The 24987-nt window shown below is 38.5% G+C and overlaps 2 protein-coding genes across 3 annotated transcripts in view; one reads left to right on the top strand and one right to left on the bottom strand.

The window, feature by feature from the left end:
• arhgap23b (Rho GTPase activating protein 23b) overlaps nucleotides 1-5637 on the bottom strand; it is a 71658-nt gene extending 66021 nt beyond the window's left edge. Inside the window, exon 1 of the mRNA XM_037544203.1 lies at nucleotides 5185-5637. Within this exon, the coding sequence (XP_037400100.1) occupies nucleotides 5185-5193 (9 nt within the window). The 5' untranslated portion in view covers nucleotides 5194-5637. The remainder of the gene's footprint in view (nucleotides 1-5184) is intronic.
• A 6055-nt stretch (nucleotides 5638-11692) lies between these two features.
• LOC108424886 (kelch domain-containing protein 1-like) lies at nucleotides 11693-24202 on the top strand. Of its 2 annotated transcripts, none has more exons than XM_017693173.2 (13): nucleotides 11693-11917; nucleotides 12309-12379; nucleotides 12739-12856; nucleotides 14361-14473; nucleotides 15089-15173; nucleotides 15449-15547; nucleotides 15666-15740; nucleotides 16892-16950; nucleotides 19230-19342; nucleotides 19423-19495; nucleotides 19577-19661; nucleotides 21412-21491; nucleotides 23977-24202. In XM_017693173.2, exons 1-13 carry the CDS (start codon nucleotides 11843-11845, stop codon nucleotides 24104-24106), a joined length of 1176 nt encoding a protein of 391 aa, XP_017548662.1. In that variant the 5' UTR covers nucleotides 11693-11842; the 3' UTR covers nucleotides 24107-24202. The 2 variants fall into 2 exon arrangements, with proteins under 2 accessions (XP_017548662.1, XP_017548665.1); XM_017693176.2 differs by having other exon boundaries at nucleotides 11886-11917; nucleotides 12309-12384.
• The last annotated feature ends 785 nt before the right edge of the window (nucleotides 24203-24987 follow it).

A 24987-nucleotide genomic window follows, 5' to 3' on the forward strand; every position in this document is an offset into this window, starting at 1 on the left:
GCAGGACGACTCAACCTCTAACCGCACACACACACATACACACTTCCCGCTCACATAATTTCTGCGATGAAGACCATCGCTTCTGATCTGTAACTCTATCTCTAGATCTCTTTTTTCCTCCCTACTTCCTCTCCGCTCTCATTCCTTCAGCTTACGTCTCTGCCCCGCTCCCACACCACCGTCCTTCCTTCTTGAACAGTTCCTTGAACACCATTGCTACTTCAAACACTCGGGGGAAAAAATTAAATTCCTGGCTGTTTTTAAATGAAAGAGTTTGATGTAGTGTGTATAAATGTTTAATGTCCACTCTTTAGTCCATACAGTGCATATTTGTACATTTAAGCCCTATTCAAGCTGGATTAGTTTTACCTGAGGATGAACTGTAATTTGAGTGATTACAATCGAGATCTGTGATTATAAGTAGGAATGTGTCAGTAGTTTGTTAGCTAAGTAATAAACTTAGCAAATTACCTTCCTATTTGCCAAACCCAGGGCTGTCTTTGTAGTAGTAGTCCTGTTCAAATTGACATGGCAATGTAATTACAGAACATGGTAACAGACATCAAGACCTTTGTTTTTGGTGACTGGAAGACAAGGCTAACCACTAAAATGCTCGAGATGACACAGTTCCTTTTTCCTTCCCAGTTCCTTTATTGTTAAGTTTGACACAAGACTTCTGCTGCACTTTACAACATTTTTGCTTATGGTATTTTTTTAGAAAGACAAGGAAAATGAAATATCTTGAGGTCTCTTACTAGACGATTTCTGTGTTGCTGGGCAGCATTTGTTCATTTGAATGAGCTCACTTCAGTAGCCTAATGCTAACTTGGCATTATTTTCTTATTTATTTGTTAGAATCCGTTTAATTTTGATCTTAATATGACATTTCAGTCCAAGATATCTGGGGTAAATTGGAGAAATTACCCTCAAAAAAATGAAATGTTGGATTTACTTGTTAATTGTTAAGTAGCTTCTAAGATATTTGATCGCGTAATATTTATGTAATGAAATCACACTTAAGTGACCTGAGGAAATTGTAACAGAACTGGTTATTTTAATGTATTACCCAAAAAATTAATTGCTAGATTTACTTAAAAATATTATGTCAAGTGGTTCCACACAACCATGTTCAGTATATGTTCAAATAAGCAATATATACTCAGAGTATCCAAATAAGTCATACACAGCTGAGTTCCATGTGATATTATAACATTCAACTTAATATGTCTATGTTCTAGTGTTTAAAGCAGGAAAAAGGACATAAGTACTACATGGTTACATTAATTTATTACTGTGCTACTAAGCTGTGGTAGTTTTTATGATAACTCACTCTTACAACCAACAACTATGTGGTTAAATGGTAAACTGTGATGTAGATGAAAAATGCACACAGAAAAGAAAGTATAGGCCGGAGAAAAGACAACACAAAGCTGGTGAGTGAAACAAGTAAAATACTTTGCAAATAGATTCATTTATTTAAAGTTACTTATTCAGTAACTTTGATATCTTAATGACTTTCACTGAAACACAATTAACTCAGTTTCACTTGCACGCATTTGTTAAATCATATCAGCCTGTAAAAACTGATTAAACCCAACTACAGAGCAATTTTTTTGAGTATACACAGATACTTTATCCTGCATGAATCAGTCAGTTAAATCTCTTACCCATTACATTACTGGACCTACTGTGGTCAAACTAATCCAACACGAAAAGGGCTTAAACTGCAAAAACAGCCTGTTTTGAATGAATTGTTTGCTGTTCAGATGTGATGCAATGACAAATTTACATAAATCTGTCTATTCTGTATTCGGCTTAAGTTGAAGTTATAGGCAGTGATTCAGCCCGAATTGCTTTTTGAATGATGTACAATACAGGGTGACCTTAAAGGCATTGTTACAAAAACAGTCTGTTTCATTCTAAGGAATGAAGAGAGGTTGGAAATAGCCATGTAACAATGAATTATGACTTTTGGTAAAAAAAAAAAAAATAATAATAATAATAATAATAATAGAAGAGGACCTCATAGGAGAAAAGTATAAGAAAAACACTTGATATGGGCTCTTAAAAAGAAAAAAACTTTCAAGCATTTGAAAGCTTTTGAGTATCAAGTGGGAGTATAAAAAGCACATCTCCGTCAGCATCACGTCATATTTCTGGCCATTTGACTATGTCTGAAAACACTACTTGCACTGTCTACCAACCCCAAGTGATCTAACCTCTGCTCTGTCCTGTCAGTCAAAGTCGAAGCAAATCAGCAGAAGGATTGCAAACACTTTAGAACAGCCAGATCTTTAAGAAAGCTTCCAACACTGGAATTCTGTTAGTAGAATTCACCTCTCATTACCTTTTAACCTATAGAAGTCAGAATGACAACAAAAATGTGGAGTAATTTGATATTAATTATTTCTCCCTTGCAGCTCACTGTGCAGACTCTAAGCATTTAATTCACGCCATGTTTGTAGAAGTAGAAGAGATATTTTACAAAGATTTGAATATGATGAAAAGATATTGTGGATATGACCTTATTTTGTGGAAAGAAAAAATTAACCTTTACATTTTGGCCATGTTTCTGTCTTATCTTGACATCAAAACAATAATATATTAACATAATAATATATGTTTACATACTGTATTTACATTTTAATACCACACTGAAAGTTCTTCTAAGAAAGCATTTCAGGAATGAATTAAAAACAACTTCCACTGAGCTGGACAAGAGGTGCCCAGCCTGGTTCCTGGACTCCCCCTACCTCCATACTTTGGCTTTCCTTGCTCATATCTATACTTTTGAAAATAAAGGTGCCATACAGGTTTCTTTGGAGCGATGCCACAGATGAACCACCTTTCAGTGAAAGGTTATTTAAACTCTTGAAACCACAAATTTAAAATGTTCTTTAACCAAAAGTAGTTCTTCCATGGTATCACTGCAGAGAAGCCTTTTGCCACCTTTATTTTTAAGAGTACATCAACTCAGGAAGAACTTCTGAATTGGCTTAGTTGAGTTCAGTGCGTTATAGCAGGGAAAGTACCAAAAAATGAAGGCACGCACAAAAAGCAAATGTCAGTAAGACAAAAATGGTCTTATATTGGGCCATAGCAACTCATTTTTCACACCACAAGCCAACAACAGGAACACAAAAAGAGGTGGGACCACGCATTGTGAGCCAAGTTTCCCAAGGCATCCTTGACCTGCCGTTTAAATGAATCTACAACAATCACTGCGGGTTTTTTTTTCTTCTCCGCATTCATGGACACTGAGGCAGTTCCTGTCCCGTATGCCCTGGATAGACTTTACCTGGAAAGTCTTGCGCTACTAAAATGAAATCAATGATGAACTCACACGATTTCTATGCGGTGACACATCAGATATCAAATTTAAACCACCAGAGAGAGGTTTGATGGGAAATGCATCTGACACAACATGCATATGCACACCCATACATTCATAGAGTAACACAGTCACCACGCACACTTTTATGGATTTATGGAAATTACTTTCTGAGACATCTCCATAAATCCATATATAGATGTTTTTGGTCTTCCGGCCATGGATTGATTACCTGGTTTGAATGTACATTAAAAATTAGATGCACTGAATTTACTTTATTCAAACGTGTCCATTAAATGTGTGCACCTGCAGAAAATATAGTATGTCAACATTATTTTTTCTGTACTTGGCAGTAGTGAGGCAGTGAAATGAAAATCTGTGGGCGAAACTGAAACTCAAGACACGCTGAAAGTGAAAAACGAAAAAAGCGGACATTAAGTCAAACCAGTGTATATAAAACAAACTTCCTAAAATGATCACAGTATATAGGGTACACTATGTATGGTACGAGGCTTCAATTGGCACTTGCGTGCTAGCAGGTAGGCCTACTTCCTTTTCTCTATCTGTTATTTTGCTGCATTCTGCAGCAGGATATTGTGTTTTCCAGTGGTACCAAATCTGTAATAGATAAGTTCTTGGATGTTGTACCCTCCAGTGTACAAAATACCTCCTAGTATTTGAGGGATCCCATGGTCTACACTCCAGCATTGGCGGACTACCAACTCAGTTGTCATACCAGTGCTTATGCTAGCTGCAATAGCAACATAATGTTTGGTTTAACAATTCTTCTTTTATAAATGTTATTTTTGGTTGGTAATGATCGTCCCCACATTAACTGAGATATTACACATTTCCCCTTTTGTCTTTGGTTTGAGAAATATTAACAATTCACTCTTTCTACCAAACTCAGCAGGTTTTCAGATACACAAATACGTAACTTTTTTCAGCAAAATCCTGGGCATAGTGACAGTTGCTAGGCTATGAAGGACCAGCTGGGTGAACCAATTAGCTTCAGTGCCCTCCTGAGGCAGACCAGTGCTGCCTCTCTAGTTAAAAATGCTGGAGACAGAAGCTCAACGATTGTGGGTGAAGAGGCTATATAATAAGACTTCCCTGAGTTTGTATTTTTTTAAACAGCCTAAAGTCATAAGTTTATTTTAAGGGATCCCCCATAAATTTGATGGACTCCTCAAGACCCCCTGTATTTCATACCTTGGTTCCTTCTCTTGATACTCAGCATCAACAGTGATTACAAATCGCTTGTTTAATGTTTCTTGTAGAAACTGTGAAGTAGTTTCAAATGGCCGATATTTTCACTGTTGATCTGCTGCTCCTCCTCAAACTGTTTGAATACAGTGAAGGAAAAAAATCTGCATTTTTTTTCATTAGTTACTTGTGAAGTGGCTGAAATTTTGGTGTGACCCTACTTGGCAATAATTGTGCAGAGTACTATGTATTATTCAAATGGAAATAATACACATTACAGTGTACTCTCTGACACTTAAACTCACAACAAAACAACAACAAAATGCAAACAGAAAATGCAACCAATTAGGCCTGCTAGGTCTTGCAAAGGACGGATCTCCACAAGAACAAATGTGAATGACATTATACAGTGACTCTCCCCCCTTTTTTCCTGTCTAGCCCCTCTTCCTTCTCCCTGACTTGAAGGCACACTGTTGCTCCAGTGGCTGCCAGCAGGGCTCACCGGTAGGTACGCCCCTGGAGGGCATGAATGTTAATGGTACACGCTCTCAGGGCGGTGTACCTGCTGGGATATTTGTGAGTAAGCGTGTACATGTTTGTGTATGTATGTGTGCATGTATATATAAAAGCCACCTCCACCTCCTTACCTGGGCCATGTCTTCATTCAGTGAGCTCACTGAAGCTTCCTAGACGCTGACATGACAGTGATCCTGCACCGTTCTCTTCACGCACACACTCCAGCAGAGAGGACACATGCTCCTCTCCCAAAGCAGCATGCTCTCCTTCCTTCTGTCTTTCTGCGCTTCTTTCCTTGCGTCTCTGTCCTTCTGTCAGCGGAGTCACCAGTGCCTTATGAAGATTTCCTCTTGAATTCAGTTGTCCCTCGTACTCTCTCCCCCCCTCTCTCTCGCTCTCTCTCTCTGTGTTTTCTCTCTATGTCACTCACTCTGTCACACGACAGAAGAAGAGGGACGTGTGTAATCCTCCTTTCTTTTTCTTCAGGTCACAGGGACGCTGTACAAGCGCTCCGCTCTTTCTCATACACTCCTCTTACTCTAAGCTGGTTTCATCTCCCTGCCTCGGCTCAACCCTCCCCTCTCTCTCCCTCTCTCTCTCTCTCCCTTGCTTCCCCTCCTCCGCCTCCTCTGCCTCCTCAACACCCCTCCCCCTGCCTCCCTCTCTCCCTCCCTTCCTGTGATGGTACAGTACACATGCTGCATTACCATGAGAGGAGAGAGCGGGATCAGAAGGATAGTAAGAAGTCACATGACTAGATGCTAGTGAACACGCAGTGGATCCTCCAACAGCTGCCACGCCCATTCCTACAATAGAGAGAGAGAGAGAGAGAGAGAGAGAGAGAGAGAGAGCCGTCGCTATTGACAACCACCACTTTGATCCTACTGCTGAAACCGAGCCATATGGTGGCTCCAGCTGAAGCCTCATTGGGCAGCTTCTGCTTTCCTGATTTCAGGCCTGGGTGATGTGGGTAATGTAGTTTTGAGAATTTCTCCCAGAAGTAAATTATTGATGCATGTGTATCCAAGCATGGTTTCTGAAAAAAGTACCTCTCTCACGCTTTCTCTGTCTCTGTCTCATGCACAGATACAGTTTGAAGTACAGCCATACACACACACAGACACAGACACACACACACACGCACACACATACACATTCAGACAAGTACAGAGACAGACAGATACACATATATGGACCCAGGCAGACGCATATAGATATATATTTTAAAAATATCATCTTATCATGTCATGTCTTTCACAATGCTATATATTCAATTTTTAACATGATTATCAATGAATTAATACACATTATAATAACAATAACACATTTTCATGATTTTCCTCGTGTCAAACCACCTGACTTTTTCCAACATTTACTATCATTCGGTATCATTTTCTAGGTTTCAAACATAAGATCACGACAAAATATATATTTTTTTAATTTTATGCAAGTACATTACCCTTTATACATATATGGTTGAAGAGTACCTGACATTTTTAAAATGAAAGGCATAAATGCCAACAATACATTTTAGTTGGTACATTGTATGTTTGTATTCACACACCAGAAGAGATCATAGAATGATGTGACATATGTCACATATTTATACATTTTACCTGTATTGATATATATATATTGATATATATATATATATATATATATATATATATGCCACACAGTTAAACGCACACACACACACACACACACACACACACACACACACACACACACACACAAACACACACACACACATGCTCAGGCATTCAGGACATCCTCTGGCGTTTCCCTCAAACTGTATCACGGGAAACTCCCAGCCCTTAACAACAGGAAACTCTCTCCCAGTGTGGCCCTCAATGTTTCCCTCAACACATACATCTTTGAAACCTCACTACCTTAAACTGGCTGACTGAAGTGCCCATATGAAACCTGAGAAGCTGTAATAAATGCAAACTAATTTACATTCACAGTGTTAGAAGTAAATACAGATAGACAGCAAATAATTATAAAGCATTTTTTTCAAAAATCTCTACTCAGTTTACTTTAGCCTTCCTGCTCATGTTAATGTGTCTGAACAGCTGTTGCTATTATAACAGACATGAGCAACACAACGCACTTCACTTTAGGACTTCTACTGCACTCACGTCGACCAAAAGACTTTAACTTGTAAGATGGCGACATCTAATGGTCATTTGCCTCCCAGCAGATGCTACATAATTGTTTCTAAACATCACCGCAGGGCAATGGTCATTTTCTCATGGTCTCATCTCTATTTGTGTACCTGATGAAACTTCATCCATTCACATTATTCTTGGTTATTCCCTAGAGACTACGACTTACTTTCAGTATTATTCTTAGATCTGAACATGGCTGTACTTCATACAGCAGTTAGTTCCGGCCAAGCAAGCTGATTGGTTGAGAGGCGTTCTGAATGAGCTGATATTTCGCCAAAACATCACAGGTTTTTCACAAACACTGTATCACTCCGCTAAGACACCGTTACTAAGCAACAACTTTGACAGCTGCAGGAGACGCTCAAGCCATTTGAATGTTTTTACTTCTTACTTTGCGCACAAACAGAAAACGGATGCCTTTAAGATCACATTTGACCAACAGCCAATTTAGTCAGACTCTGAAGATGAGACTACTCTAAATTCCCAAACTGTCATCACCACTGAGCAGCTTTTCAGCCTGCATCTGTGACAGAAGAAAACCTAAACAACCTGGAATCATCCAGAAATGAACTGAATACCATTCGCCAAACATGTAGACTCATCTTCAGAGCCATAAAACTGCCGCAATAAAAAACTAAAAATCTGCCCAGTGGTGATGACAGTTTGGGAATTTAGTGTAAGGAGCTGGAGAAGGAACTGTTGACTGTACAGCGAGTGTGACGTAGCAACAAGCTGCTTGTTAAGGAACTATAATTTGGAGGAAGGAACGGCTAATATTAAAACATATTAAATGGCGTGTTTACGGCCCTATTTATTAATTTCTCACTTTATTTAATTAACTGTTGTATATACACAATAGAACACTTGGGGTTGTGTGTTCCATCACAGCCGTGATGTTATTTCTTGATGACACATTGCCTCTCCTGTTCGACTGCTTAATTATCTGACATCTGAAGTGGAATATTTCAAATCAAATCCAATGTATTTATAAATGTACTGACCAAAACAGAAAGGGCTTATGAAAACAATCAAAAAAGCTGGCAGCTCTGAGTAAAGTTAGTTTATTTGTAAGCTAATTATATGGCTAATTCTAATGTTTTAAAGTTGATATACTGGCATAATGAGATTTAATTTTTTTCTTCTTATATGACTGCCTTATTAAAATGACATAAAATTGTTTTGAATTTATTCATACAATCATACTTGATGTCAACAGTAAATTAATATTATTATTATTATTATTATTATTATTATTATTAAACAGCATGTATTCTACCTTAACACATATATTCAGATAGAGCTGCAGTATAAGCTATAAAAACTCCACTTCTCTGCCTGATCCGTGCTCTGCGTTTACCAGCGCCCGGTGACTGTAACCAACATAAACAACCCACTGCAGCAGTTTTTCCGTGTTTTTATGTTTTATTTCTGTCTTGATGTTTTATTTTCTGGTGTTTGAAGTAAGATGTAAGAGAAATACTACAGAAGCCCGATTTTCTACGAATGTTTAATTCCACCTTAAATCGTGTAGCAGTTGGGCACTGTACAGGCGTCAGAATGTAACTTCGTCTTCTTTCGGCTGCTCCCTTTAGGGGTCGCCACAGCGGATCATCTTCCTCCATCTTGCCCTATCCATTGCCTCCTCTACTTTCACACCAACCATCTCCATGTCCACCTTCACTACATCCATAAACCTTCTCTGAGGTCTACCTCTTCTCCTTCTACCCGGCAGCTCCATCTCCAACATTCTTTGACCAATATATCCACTATTCCTCCTCAACACATGTCCAAACCATCTCAACCTGGCCTCTCTGGCTTTATCTCCAAACTGCTCCACCTTCACTGTCCCTCTGATCTGCTCATTTCTAATCTTGTCCAGCGTGGTGACTCCCAACGAAAATCTCAGCATCTTCATCTCCGCCACCTCCAGCTCAGCCTCCTGTCTTTTAGACAGAGCCACAGTCTCCAAACCATACATCATAGCAGGACGCACTACTGTCTTGTAAACCTTCCCTTTCACTCTTGCTGCTATCCTTCTGTCACACATCAGCCCTGTCACCCGTCTCCACCCACTCCATCCTGCCTGCATCCTCTTCTTCACCTCTTTTCTACACTGTCCATTGCTCTGGATGGTTGACCCAAGATATTTGAGGTCATCCACCCTTACGACCTCTACTCCTTGCATCTTCACCTTTCCCTCTCATTCACATACATGTATTCCGTCTTATCTCTACTGACCTTCATTCCTCTCCTCTCCTCTCCAGTGCAAACCTCCACCTCTCCAGATTCTCTTCCACCTGCTCTTTACTCTCACCACAGATTACAATGTCATCTGTAAACATCATGGTCCATGGAGCCTCCTGCCTGACCTCATCTGTCAACCTGTCCATCACCATTGCAAACAAGAAGGGGCTCAAAACTGATCCCTGATGTAACCTAACCTTCACCTTGAAACCATTTGTCAGTCCAACTGCACACCTCACCACTGTCTCACTATCCTCATACATGTCCTGCACCACCCTAACATACTTTTCAGCTACACCTGACTTCCTCATACAGTACCACAGTTCCTCTCTTGGCACCCTATCATATGCCTTCTCTAGATCCACAAAGACACAATGTAGCTCCTTCTCTGTACTTCTCAATGCAAAAACTGCATCTGTGGCGTCAGAATGTAACTGCTGCACCATTTAAGGTGGAAAAAAATGAGAAACTGGCGAGTATGACGGAGTGTGTTTACTGGGACTTCAGGGACCTCGTCAGGCAAACTTTAGTATAACTCTTAACTTAAAAACGCAGGAAGCTTCGTTTAACCCAAATAAACCCAAATTCTCAAACCGCGTATTCTTAATATTAGTATAAACTACGTTGCTTCTATAATGTGGACGTTTTGTTATAACATAGCTTTACTATAAATTTACTATGTAAATTTAACTAAGCAGGCTCAACTGAGGCTGCATCCCGAACCACGCACTCCTTCACCGCAGGTCTAATGGAGGCGCCAGAGAATGCGTCCAGAGAATTCCCAGTCTGTCATGTCTTCCGGTTTTCTCAAACGCCAGGGGGCGCTCCCGAGTGAGTCCAAAGTGAATGGGTTGATATGGAGCATTTGAGCAAAATCATAGTTTATAAATGCTTAAATATTTTTTATGTAAACGAATACAATCATTTTCTGAACATAGAACAGCATGAAACATTTTAACACCGCTGTTTTATTGTTAAGAGCTTTTAAACTCGAGCTATAGGAATTTAAAACGGCCCCTCATTGATACCCATGACGTCAGTGAGGGCGAACAGCCAATCAGCTGCTCCGCTCGCCAATCAATCATCACGCTCTAGCTGTAAAGCCCGCCTCCTGCTGCCCAAAACCCGTTTGCTGTAGAAAAAAGGAAATATATAAGATTTCTTTGTGAAATACATCCTTCTTACTTTCTCAAATTAAAGAAACGCTCTGGGAAAGTGATTAGAAACTATTTTAACTCTTCGTTTTTAGCCGTCCAGGACCTCATGTCATTAGCTTGGAAGCTAGTTAATTACATTTGGTGTATTTGCTAATTCTGGGCTAAAACCTTGTTACTTTCAACGCGGTCACTCATTTAAACTACTGTCAGCAAAGAGACCTTTTAAAGGCGGGTTCCTGAGATGGGTTAACACCTTTTTTGAGGGAAAATTCATGTTTAAGTACATTCTACGTTGAAAAATGAAATAAACGTTCAGTGTTTAAGAGTTACTGGCACAATGGCAAAATCACAGAATTAACGCTAACTAACTCTTGACTGTAGACTTTGACAATGATATGCTAACGCCCTCTAGAGCGTCTTTCCATGTTCTTTCCCGTCCTGTTGGTGTTGCTGAGCTGGCCGGTCCACTATTTTATTTATTTATTTTTTTTAATAATGTACCAAATTGTTGATGCGGCCACTCCTAAAGTTTCTGCTGTTTCTCTGAAAGGTTTGTTTTGTTTTTCAGGTCTAATGATTGCCTCCTTCACTCATTCGAACAGCCAGATACCTTTTAATACTTGGAATCAACTCCAGACATTTTAACCTCTCCCTAACCTGTAATGAAATAACGAGGAAACAGGACACACCTGACCACGGAACTGCTTTTGAGCCTGTGGAAATGAAACGACCTAAACAGTTAATGCAATGTGTTTGCTAAGCCCTTTGAATTAAACTAAAGCTGAAGCTGAAAGTCTACACGTCAATCAACACTACCTGCTTCGTTTCAAATTCACTGTGTACAGAGGCAAAATGACATACATTATGTCACTGTCCAAATACTTATGGTATCGTTCGGTATCATTCTTCAGCTAAAATACATCCAGCCACGTGTGGATTTGGTTTTAGACTGTTTACATTCCGCAAGAGCAGCAGAGGGTAAAGATTAAAAACAATATATTTCAATACCTCTCTCTCTCTCTCTCTCTCTCTCTCTCTCTCTCTCTCTCTCTCTCTCTCTCTCCCAGTCGAGGTTGTCCCTCAGAGTTTCCTGTTAGCATACCCATCTTCAGAGTGTAAACAGTCCAGTCCTGGCTGATTCCTGTTCCTGCTTCACCCAGCGCCTCTGAGCTTCATCCCTGACCGAGAGCAGAGCGCCGAGAAACACGGCGGGGCTGATGGAGGTTCCAGCTCGGAGTGACCACACGGCTGTCCTGTTTGGAAATGTGCTGTACGTGTGGGGAGGCTGTCAGGTAAAATCACGCCAGAACGAGCTGCACATCCCACCTACTATAGTCAGTGTATGGGATATGAGGTTACAGGGACCGACTAGACGTTACATCAGTAACATTTGACCTACACTGAACCCAAAAGTACTGCGTTCATCTTACTCGACTCAAATTTTCACAGAAATCATAAATCAGCACATTGTCAAAACGCGAAACTGCTGCTGTAATATATTTAATGACGAAATTGATTGAAATACATATTTCAATCAAGCTGATTCACAGCACTTTTATCAATGCAAAGTTCACCAAGTTTATTTCTTTTTTCTCGTCAGCTTTGATGTTTTTTAATCTCCTTCCAAGTTCAGCCGGACATTATTGAGTATTGTTTGCCTCTGCTTTGCTCTTTTTTGCTCAGTATGTGAATGGAGAAGAAGTTGTTCTACCCAGTGACGAGATCTGGCTCTATGATATGGAAAGTGGACTCTGGTGAGGTGAAAAACACACCTGTCTGGTTTTTCTCTGAGCTGAATTCCTCTCTCATTACCACCAGCATTACTCAGACTCCTGTACTCTACTTTGATATCAAACACACACAGAGATCTCTTCAATAAGTGTGAGATCCTAAAGTCCCGAGCAATACAAAGGGATAATGAATTCCTTTGAAAGGCCTTTTATCACATATTTTTATCTGTTTCGTGCTAGTGCCTTTTTGGCTTGGTGCATGGTTTTGTTCTTTTTGCATGCAACCATGGAATGACTGTGGAGTCTTGCTTTATGTCACTAGTGGCAACAACACTGAATGCAAACAACCTTTTCTCCCCTAAGATTTTGTGTCTGTGTATCAGGACTCACAGGGGAATGGGTGGGGAGGTTCCTCCTCTGCTCTCGCAGACATGTGGCTCGTTCCTCCAGGGTGTGCTCTATGTTTTCGGAGGTTGTGACAGCAACAGCCACACCAACCAGGTGAGCTGTTTTTGCCAGGTATGAATGGAATCAAAAGCATTTAAATTAGCTCTGGCTAGAAGCTATTTGTACAGCACACTGCTATAGGCTGCTGCCTTTTTTACGCAACAGTGTTCGTCTCTGTTGTACCTGTCAAATAAACAGATAAGTGAAGAAATTACAAAAAGAGTTAAAAAGACTTATTTAGCTTATTTAGAATCTTTTTTTGAGCTTTTTCTGCTTCTCTACCTGCAGGCCGTATAGCTACTGAGTCATCTGAAACATCCATCCATCCAAACAGACAGTCGATTATTTGAAAGTTGTCTAACGTGTTTGTCCAGGCAAATGCATGAAAGAAAACATGACACACACTCGTTGTACTTATATGCAACAAGTGCTTTGCTTGTATTGTGACAGAAGAAACCAAATATTACAAACATTGCCTCTAGGGATGCACCGATCATGATCTGATTTCTTTAGACTGGCAAATGTCTGTTTTTATTAGCCAGTAGCACATTTGCAGTATTTTCTGTATAAAATTACAGTATAAATCACATTCTTTGCTTTTTGATGGACCAAACTGGTGTTTAGAATTTGTAAATGAAAAATCACTTGTCTGTTTAAATTACATGAATCAGGTAAAGTGCTACATTTAAATCATGTGCAACTGGCTAATTAGCATGTAATTATGCTACAATATTTTTGTATAGTGTATTAACAGCTTTCAAATACATTTCAGATGCACACTAGGAGGCTTATGTTATTTATGACAGCAACAGCAACATTGAGCCAGTAAAATCCAAATGAAAACATTGATGAGCAATGAAATAAAAGACATTGGTAAATCATCAATGTGGCATGATTAAAGGAATAGGTTGGTCAGAATGCTCACAGCCATATAGATGGCGCTAGATGGGTTAGATTGTGCAGTTGAAATTTCCCTGGTGTGGGACTAATATGGGCCACTTAATCTTATTGTACAGCCCTGCCTCTGAGCGATGAAGAGGATGGGTAAGAATAAAAGCAAGAAAGATTTACCAGTCCCAGATAACATACACTAGCACATACTTACTACTTACTGTTGTGTGCAAAAGAAGTGTAAATATTTCCCATTTTTGTGCTAATTTACTGCACAGTTTCTGTTTATTTGCTAGGTTTAACATATTGGGAAACAATTAAACATAAAATATGAAATGCACAGGCCACAATTTGTTTTTTTCTACTGTGTTAAGTTCAGTGAAAAAACAGTAATTGTGCATTAAAATGTGAAGTGTGATCACTGCTATTAGCTTATTTTCATAAACATATTATTAACATACTTTCACTTATGACCAGAGGCAATCAAACATTTACTTATGATGGTGCTAACCACATTCATTGTGCTCAGTTAGTTATATATATACAGGAAAATGAACTGACTGAGGTGACTAAAACCACTAACCCACATCAGGTCTACACTGACATGACAATGTTAGCGTGGTTTGTGCTCTTTTTCAACAACTTTAATTTTGTGCTGTTTTGACAGATGTATTGTGTAGACTTGCAGGATGGAAAGTACACCTGGAAAAAAGTGACAGGCTGTGTAGGAACCCCTCCCTCCCCCAGGGACAGGCACTCCTGCTGGGTCTACAAGGACAGGTATTGGAAAGGACTCTAAATAAACCCATGCAAAAATATATAAAAAAACATGACATCATATGTAGTTTAGAGTTTAGAAGACATTAACAATAGATTACAATGTATTCTGTTTTCAAAGGGAGCTGACCAATTGTGGATGTAGCCATTTTTACAAGAGATGAAGTCTCAGTGTGGCTTCATCAGTCATTTAATGTCTGAAACAAGGGCAAAGTTGGCCTGTGAGGACATTTGATTTGGCCATTCCAGAAAGTTACACTTATGCCACCCCACAGCCAATGAGAGAGCCAACATATTTTTATACTATATATAATTTATTGAATTCTTATATTGTTTTAAGTTTTATTTTTGAAGTATTTTAACAACAAAATAGTGTTATGTTTAAACACATCTTTAAATTACATTTTTCTTTATTTATATATTTTTGCTTTTTGGCACTTGGAGCTTAAGGGGTTAAATTACTGCAAAACACAATCAAATAGAACTGTGAACAAGGTTATATGCTGTGATCGTTTAAGTTTTGTAATTAACAATAAGGTGTAAGCAAAAATAAAGGTACTTGGACCAAAGAGAATGCAGATCATTTATAATACATACATCTGTATTTTATTTATTCAGGCTAATTTATTTTGGTGGATATGGATGCAAAAAAGTTAGAGAGGTCAACAACTTCAAGAGCTTCACAGTGGTTGAGACCTCATGGGTAAGGACAGATACAGTAGTTCCAGTTTTGTTCACTGAAAACAGAAATATATTGAATCTACATCATTTACACATTTATAAAATATAAGGCATCACCACGACTTTTTGTCTTTTAGTTTACTTACTTTTGACTATACATCAAACCAGGTACTGTCAAAAGTAAGTAAACTGAAAGACTGTAAGAAAAAGACTGACCTTAAAGAAACACTCAAATCAAATAAATTCAACACATTGTTCAGTCCTAACAGTAAATTTAACATTTTGTTTTCTCCATAGGCGGTTATTGGTAGTGAATCTTTCCGCTTCTGGGGCTGGAATAATGAAGTTTATATGTTTGAGCCCAGCTCTGCCACATGGACTGAGCCACAAACCCAGGTAAAGGGACACATACCAGCAAAAACGGTATTGCAAAAGAGACAAAAAGAGGAACTGATTAGAAGCGTCTAGTGAGATTTTGATTTGTTTTCCTGTTATTGTTGTCCCTCTATGGCAGGGCCAGCCTCCTGAGCCGAGGTCATCTCATGCTAGTGCCACTCTGGGCAACAAGGGCTACATCTGCGGAGGGCTGGTGAGTAGATGACAGAATTGCTGTAAGAAGGAAAAAACTGTAACTGCAGTTTTCCCAAAATACAGTCATGATCAAAATGATATGTCAGTGTTATTTTCCTGGTTCAACTATTGCCTGTTATAAAGAAAACAAAAGTGTGAAAACTGGATATTACATATTAGGTCAACCACAGAACTTTGAAGTTGTTTTCAGTTGTATGGTTGTCATATTTGTTGCTCTTTAATGTTGTACAGTACTTTGCAAAAGCCAGAGAACACCCTTCATTTATTTAATTTCCAGTCAAAATGGCCATTAAGTTACTCACTTTTCAGGAGACCTGAGGATATTACATATAAGATAATCCATTTTTATGTAAAAAGAGGAAAGCAAAAGAGAAATGAGTGATAAAACAGAAGTTTCTAAAAGGCAGAGTTCAAAAAATTATTAAAAGATGCAGAGAAAATAGGACTCCTAACAGTCATGCAAGACCTCATCAAAACTGCGACCGTCAGATAAACAGTACTTAAAGCTTTCATTTTTGAGAGAGAGAGATGTGAGTCTGAAAGGATGTGTAACTGTAAATAAGCTGTTGCTGACAAAAAGAAACAGACAAAAAAAAGTTGAAAATCAATCTAAGAAGCTGCTGGTGTTCACAGAACAATAGTTGACCACCAAACCTCCAGACCTGAATGTGTTTTGGATTACTGGATTGTGAGAAGCAGAAAATGCAACCAACTTCTAAGACTGAACTTTGGAAAAAAAAATATCCCTGCAGATTTCTTTGGAAAACTGAAAGCAAATGTCCTAAAAAGAATGCAAGCTGTAATAAAAGCAAAGAGAGGACACAATAAATACTGAAACAGTTTTTTCCCTGATGCAAAAATAATCACTTTTTACTGATGTGAACGGCCAATTTGACTGGAAAACAAATAAATGAAGATTGTTCTCTGACTTTTCCTCAATACTGTATATAAACCTTTATAATACCTATATAATACCTTTTTATATAATATAAAACCTATATAATATTTTAAATTGAGCCCCACACCACCACATAAAACAGCAGTGGCATGCCACATGGATTGCATTAGATATGTCATGTTTACAGGCATCAAACACAAGCCGTCGTTTCCGGCATGAGTAAAATTTACAAAAAATTATTTTCATTCCAGGAAACAGAAACTATAGACATTCACTGTTTAGACCTGGTCTCATGGACATGGTCCCATATGTGAGTACTGTCCTTACCTTTTCCTTTGATGGCCTACTTAACGAGTTCAATAAAAATGTTTTTGCCACATAGATAATGTTCTGTTTTGTCTAGTCTGGTTTATAGTTGATTAAAGATCAACCATGTATGTCAAACATACTGAGACATGTAGTTAGCTAAAAGCCAACACAACACATAACCCACTGCAGCCGTATAGACTGTTGTATGTTTAATACAGAAGACTTAAATGCGTTTGCGTCACTTGTATCACTATATAAACGGATAACCGGCAACACAAAGCCCTTTGGTCAGGATAAAAACCTGAAACATATCCCTCACATCCAAATAGAGTCAAACCAGCATGAACTGCATTATTCTGTGCAGGTTAGTGACAGAGGAGTAGTAACAATAGAGCTGTATTAGCTGCTGGTTGCTCAGCAATAGGGAGACCTTTGCACATATGAAAGCCGCTGTTACTATTTGCATATTGCTGCTCTTGCACAGGCTAAAATGAAACTTTCAGTTAATGATTCACATATGAATAGACTGTGAACGTACTGGGTGTAAAAGTGATGCGTACAAAATGAGGTTATAAAACTCACCTCAATTCAGAAACTGTCTGCAAAAGTAAAGAACAACAACTGCATTCCCAGCATCATATTTCGAGTATTTTGTTAATATTTACAATAATATTATAAACATAATTAAAATCTGATTATTTGGTTTTACAAACCAAAATGACATAGAATTTCTATGGGTTCCATGTCTGAAGCGTAACACTGTGAATGTAGCAGAATTATCTGTCAGAATTATCATAATTGGCAGATGCTGTAATTGAATCATTATTACAAACTAAAGCAGTAAAGACAGTCCAGTTTCCCCAAATCAACACAGGGTTGTATGCTTTTAAATGGAGTAAGTCTCTGAAATTTGGAAAATATCAAAATACTGTATTAGTTTACAGTGTTTATCAAGCCATGGCTCTGTTGAACATTAGTCAGGACCTCTGGATTGCCTAGGTAATAAGTTATTGTGATGTCAATTTTGTCCCAAATAAGAGGATTTTGATCTCCTTTTTTAAATCTTGGTCTTGAGAAAAAACAGTAGTGGTTATATAATTTACACAGCCTTTGCCTCTACGCCCATCTGAAAAAGTGAGAATGCTGGTTACAGTATTACACTGTGGTTAATGGATTTCTAAAAAAAATGCAACCATCATTTTCTAAAACACTGAAGGTACAAAGGCAGCACAGGACTGAAACGCGCAGTTCATCATGTAAGCTCTATATGTGAATTCTCAGGCCTATCTAATTTTAACTGCTTGAAAAATTGCTATTATGTGATTGTTATGGTTTTACACACACACACACACACACACACACACACACACACACACACACACACACACACACACACTACTTGTTTTGTTATATAGTGCAGTATTGCACATTTCGGCTCCTTTATGTCCTTTGTGTTTTTTCATCCATCAGTGTTCTTGCACTACAATATGCAGCATACACTGTGTAAATATACTGTAGCATAGGGGGTCCACATAAGAAGCATAGACAACTCAGAATTCATACCCATATCATAGCTTTAGAAATAACTTGGCACTCAGAGTGCAAGGGAGGAAAATTGGTCTTATTTTCTTAGAGAGGAAATAGGCACTTTAAACATATAGCACAGCCACAACCCACTGCAACATCCTGTCAAGGGGTCTGAATCAGGACCCAAACCCAGATGACTGTAGCTAACACTCCAAAACACAGTACCTACCCAAACTGCTTCAGCATTCATATAACCTGTAAACCCTAATATTGCAGACTTCATAATGCAACCAAAAACATACTTTCTGTTATAAGAACTACATACAGTGCAGCATCATGGGAACATGGGCATGCTCTGACACCACAATATCATTTTCCCTACAACACTCAACAAATCCTGACTGCTAGCAACTGACCTTGAGGCAAATAAATAAATCTGTGTTGCTAACTAGCATTGCTGATATAAGCTCAACTTCAATTTGACATCAAGCTTATTTTGTTGTTAAAAGAATAAATTAGTTGAAAAATTTGCCATCAAAAAAAAAAAACTACTTGGGCGCTGATGTGAGAAACGAGTAGGCATGACGTAGCCATGGTTACATTTTTCATTTTGGCTGAATTGTCTCTTTAAATTTCTTACAATGCCTTAAACTGTATGCTTATTATTCAGTTCAGAATTTTTCAGACTTATTATTCAGAAGCTACTCTAATATGTAGGTAACGTGTGGTGTGGGTTTCTGTGGGTGATTTCAGGGAGCCCCTGTCCACTTCTCTGCCAATAGGCCGCTCTCTACACACACTGACCCCTATGTCACACAACACACTCTTCCTCTTCGGTGGTCTCAGCACTTCTGGACAGGTTCTCAGTAAGTTCAAAATTCAAAGTTTTTATTGGTGCACATATACAAGTGTTGCCATAATGCTTCTGTAATTTGCCCCCAATTAGGTGATGGCTGGGAATTTAACACTGTGACGGGAGAATGGAAAGAGAGGCAGCATCCTCACAAAGACAAGCCCAGGTAAGGTTGATTGAGTGATCTTAGCAATGGACATTTTGAAGCAAAGATCTTTCTTTGTTGATCGACTGTATCTACACATAGGTTATGGCATTCAGCAGTACAGGGGAAGGACAACGATGTGGTGGTTTTTGGAGGAAGCAGCGATTATGTCGTGATAATGGATTCGGTATGTACATTTGGTAAATGAGAGCCATTCAGGAAAATAAGTAACACAGTACTCTACATTTTCATTCATACAGCCATTAAGTACGTTATTTGTTTTTCAGTGTGAGGAAACGAGCAGAAAGGCATTATATTTAACAGGAAAAGGAAATTACACTAAACCTTTTGGGGTTTTTTTTGTCCACTTTGCTTTGTTACAGCATCTGTTTTTGGGAGACTTATTTATATTTTTTTCATATAAATCTGCGGGGATATTCTTCCATATCTTCAAAGTTCAGTTTGAAGTTTGTTGGATTTTTTGCTTCTCACAATTCATGTAATCCCAATTACAAATTCAGACTCATCAGTCCATAAAACTTACCTCACATCTCACATGTCTGTAGAGTTTCTAGTGTCATAGTGCAAATTATCTTACTTTTTGTCTATTTTCTTTTGTCAGTAAGGGCTTCTTCTTCAGCTACACATCCATTCAGACTCATAGTGTTTAATTGTCTTCTCACAGCAGAAGGATGGACTTTTCAGATCTGAATCAAGAGTGGAGATTGATTTTCTCCTCTCTCAAACATGAAAGCTTTAAATGCTGTTTATAATATTGTGAGAATTTTTGGTGGTCTGTCAGGTCTTCCACAGTTGCATGGTTCCATCTCTATAATTTTTAAAAACTTTTTTAACCTCAGGTTTAGAAATTTTTTTTCAGTGTCCCTTTAACTTTCCCCTTCATTATGCAAGTGGATTTTCCTGTACACAGCCTCTTCAGAAATGCCATTTTACATGTGTATGAGAAATGCAATTATGGTGTGTTTGGTTAGTTAAGCTTGTGTGAATGTTAGAGTCTCTTTGAAGGATAGCAAAATGTCAGTGAGAGCTTTTGGAGCAGCTTTTGTTGGGAGGTCACACGGCGGTTACTGGTTGATTTTAAGAGTGGAAGGATGGAACAGTTAAGGTCTAGCATGTGCACAAAGTTAAAGGGTGGACAAATAAAATGCTGAAAGATTTGACATACAATACTTAGTTTTGGAGGCTTTTGCACTTGTACTTAAAAGAGTGTTTTACATTTGAAACCAGTTATAGAAAGGGTCGTCTCTAAATTTGGCACAACACTTTGTCACAAAAAGATGGTTCACAAGAACATTTAGAGACAGTGAAGTTTAAATGTTCAGTATTTTAACATTTAGAAGTCTCAGATGACAGAAAATGCTTATTGTAATTAAATATAAATTATGGGTCATATCTAGCTCATTACACGAAGCAGAGAACATACAGGTGTTCAGTCAACACCACATTTGTGTTTGTAAGTGGAGAGGACATATTTTACTTTGAGTCTTTCGTGGAGAGAAAAGCTAGTCTTTAATCTTTTTGCTAGGGATGCACATTGATATCAGAACCATGGTGGTAATGTCAGATTATAAAGAACATCTGCTTTGGATAGACAGTTAGATTTGAGTGACATTTCAAACTGATATTTGATGACACATTCATTGCAGTCTGAAAGAGCAGCAGGATGTCTAGGTGACGCTGGGCTGTTATGTCTGCATTTTATTAATTTTGCTGCACTTTCCACCCTCTACAAATAAAGATTCCTCTCTAACACAAAGCACTATGGTAGAAGCCTTTCGCTTGGGCATTATATGAGGCCGCCACTGTATTTATAACCATTCGACTGCAAAGCACAGCTTACTTTTTAAAACCCATTGAATCAATAAAAACGTTATATGTGTGTCATCTAATGAATTTCCACTGATTTCTCTGCTCAGATTACAGTGCTCAGGTGTCCGTCTCAGAGCCACTGCAGTGATGTGCTGGTGTTTCAGACACAGCCCTACTCCCTCTCCAGGTGAGCGCTTTCAAAGACCCCAGCAGTAACAGAACACATTTTAACATGTATCAAGCCAGTTGTGATGTCTTAGTTAGAGCACTTGAAAAAGCACTCTATTGTTATCTCTCATACTTCTTATTCTTCCACACTTTTCTGCAATTAATACAGCCCGAACCACTTAACGTACAGACTCCGTTCAAACTGCATTTCGAAGGTCTCGACCCTGTGACTTGTACTATGTATTTTTGAAGTCGATCGGATTGGTAGTTTTTAATAAAATTAAGCTTAAATATTATAAACCTCCCACAGGGGTGGGCTGGGGCAAAAAATCGGCCCTGGCATTTTTGGTTTAGACCGGCCCCTCATAATTAGCAGAGCGCAACCGACTTGTAATTTATGTATGTGGGGTTACAGAGAAGTGCGACATGGAAAAAAAACAAAATTATTTTAAAAATTATTGGTTAAAGTCATTGGATTCAGTCTTAGCATTATTATATCACAATCACAAATAATATTCTTACCATGTCAATATCCAAAACACTGAATACCAAATATCTCTTTAATCATGGCAACTTAAAAAAAGTAAGTAACAGAAATGAAAAATAACTACAACTAAATACATTTTCACACTTATATTGCTTACTTTGTGAAAACGAACAGTCAACAAAACCTGAGAGACAAAGGCTTCCTAAGAGAAAAAAAGAGGGATCCATGAAAGGGAGCTGGTTCGTGCCAGTTTTTGGGAAGTATGCAATACCACTAAATACTGATACTAATCAATCGCCATCGCTCATCATTCTCATGTAACAGAGCTAACGTTACCTCCATCACTTCAAAGTCCCTGTGTTATCCTAACGTTACTACCTGCTTACGTACTACGCTTTCCTGCTCAGTCTGTCCCTCAGCTTCCCTTTCAAAAGCCTGCATCTTTGGCTGCTCCTCTCCTTGTTTGCTGCTGCTGCTGCTGTCTTCACCTAGAGGACGTGGTGGCTACAGCAGCGAACACGTCTGTGATTTTTACACATTTTGCAGCATCTACAGTGAGACTCTTCAATTTCTTTGCACGTAACTTCTCCTCTCATCCTTTCTGCCGCTTCTGTTTCTCCATGCTACCTCTCCTAACATACGCGCTCAACACTGAACGTAGCGGGAGTTACAGCGGACCACGCAGAGAGAGGGTGGGGCCGCTTTCGTCCTATATCCTGATTGGTTCAGTCCACTGTCTATATTGAAGATGGGCCAATGGGCCGCCCACTCTAAATTGTGGGCCGGTCGCTTAAAAAAAAATAGTGAAGAAAAAAAAATCCAACAGCATCGGCCCCTGAGGACTGTCGGCCCCTGAGGACTGTCGGGCCACCGGGAAAATGCCCGGTACGCCAGATTACCAGTCCAGCCCTGACCTCCCATAAGAATGAACGGCGAAATGTTCAGAACTTCAGATTCTATCTGACATCGATGTCGTCACAGCAGGCCACTCAGTCTCACAGATGCAGCTGAATCTGCTTTAAAATCCTTAAACTTTAACCTAGAAAGTCCATTTCAGTGGTAGAGAAACTCATCCTTTCTGAAACCTCAAAATATCTCATCATTTTATCAATTAGCTTTAGAGTTATGAGCATTTGTTTGGCACTAGGTACAGAAAACTGCCCCATTCACTTCCATATAAATTTCTCAAAATCAGAATGTTTTTTCAAGATTTTCTCTGTGTTTAACTGGTCATAACTCAGACATTTTCTTCTCCATACACACAACATTACACATTACAACACTGAGGAAAATAATCCTCAAGGGGTCTTATTTCACACAATCTATCCAGTTAAGCAATAGAGTAAACATTTCCCGAGTTATGACTGTTTGTTCAGAGGGTGCAAATCGGACTCAAACAAGGCTTCTCCACTAAGAGCTGCATAATAACAGAGCGACAGTTAATTTGAACTAGATGTGAGAAATATTCTTTCTTTTAAAGCTTACCAGTTTGGACAATACTTCCAGCTTTTCCAATGACTGCATAAAAACTATTTAACCACTTTCCACATTAGCCATAAAATGCAATTTCCACCTTTTCTTTTGCATTTTGGAGTTTTTTTCTTAAGTAACGTTGATGGAATATATGATTTATAATATTAGAAGTCAACTGGACTTTCATCTTCTTAGTTAGGCTAGCAGGACTATAGTTACACAGCTGTATAGTTTCTCCCCCCTCATTGCCCACTAGCAGCTCAACAACATTTCACACACAGAGAGCCAGTACGATTCTAGATTTGAATTCCTCTCTTATAACATAAGAATAACCAAAATTTGATTATATTAATTAAAAATATGAGTTGATTTCCTTTCCTCTGGCAATAAAGGGCAGAAGGAGACTACCAGGTCATTTACTGGGGTCATAAGCATTATTATTATTATTATTATATATTATTATTATAGCGCAATAGGATCAGGTACTGTTCTGCAGACTTCAGGCTTTTTGTTTGCCTTAATAAACCATTTTTCCTTTTCACAGATTATGTGAGGACTGCATAGGAAAACATGCGTCTGCTCTGCAGGAACTAGCATCATGCTTACCTCCCCGAGTTCAGGAAACACTTCACAAGAGGATGTCGTACTTCAGCACACTTACAAAACAGCAGTAAAAAAGTACCTTTACATGAGCACACATGGACATTGCATAAACAGCATTGTATCATCCTTCAGTCTAATGTTGCAAGATGCATTTAGAAACAACAGAAAGACTGGAATGTATATATATATATATATATATATATATATATATATATATATATATATAAAACCTGTACCTATTTTGTATTATCATGTACATAAAATGACAACAGATGTGCCTTGGTTTTATGGGAATCTGCAGAGATGTATAATGTAGATTGATGATTAACTGTAAATGTTTACTGTATCTTGAAGAGCAATTAATGACTGCAATAAATGTCTGAAATGCCATGCTATTAAATCAGCCACCAAAAAAGAATTAACGTGATATTGACCTCTGTGACTTTCAAGGTCCAAAACAATCTTTACAGTGAATTGTGAGAAATATCTGATTGCTTAGTGATCAAAATTCAAAGGTGATGTTGCTTTGGGAACATGGGATGACCACAAGCACCTTCTACTTGAACCTGTTTAGGTATGTAAAATATTCATGCTACATTTTACCCCATGTTAGTTGGTGCAAAGTTCTGTCCTTCAATGCGAAGTTTTCTGAGAAAATTATATTAAAAAGCTACTTATCTGGACAGTAATCTAGGAATTGATGTGTTCAGAAAAAAACTATTAGAAAAAATAAAAAGGTGATTTCATACAGTATATGGCAGGGGGTTCGCGTAACCATTTAAAACCTCTCCTCAAGCCAGTAGTGTTAAATGTAGTTGTCACTCAATACCTGTTTTGGCTGAATGAGTCATTCATTGAGTTAAATCAGGTGTGACGGTGGTGGATTTGAACAAATTTGTGATGGCTAGAGGTGTCAAGGAGAAATCTGGAATCAAACCTGTGTTCTTCTAAT

Source organism: Pygocentrus nattereri, chromosome 13, assembly GCF_015220715.1.
Source record: "Pygocentrus nattereri isolate fPygNat1 chromosome 13, fPygNat1.pri, whole genome shotgun sequence".
NCBI lineage: Eukaryota > Metazoa > Chordata > Actinopteri > Characiformes > Serrasalmidae > Pygocentrus > Pygocentrus nattereri.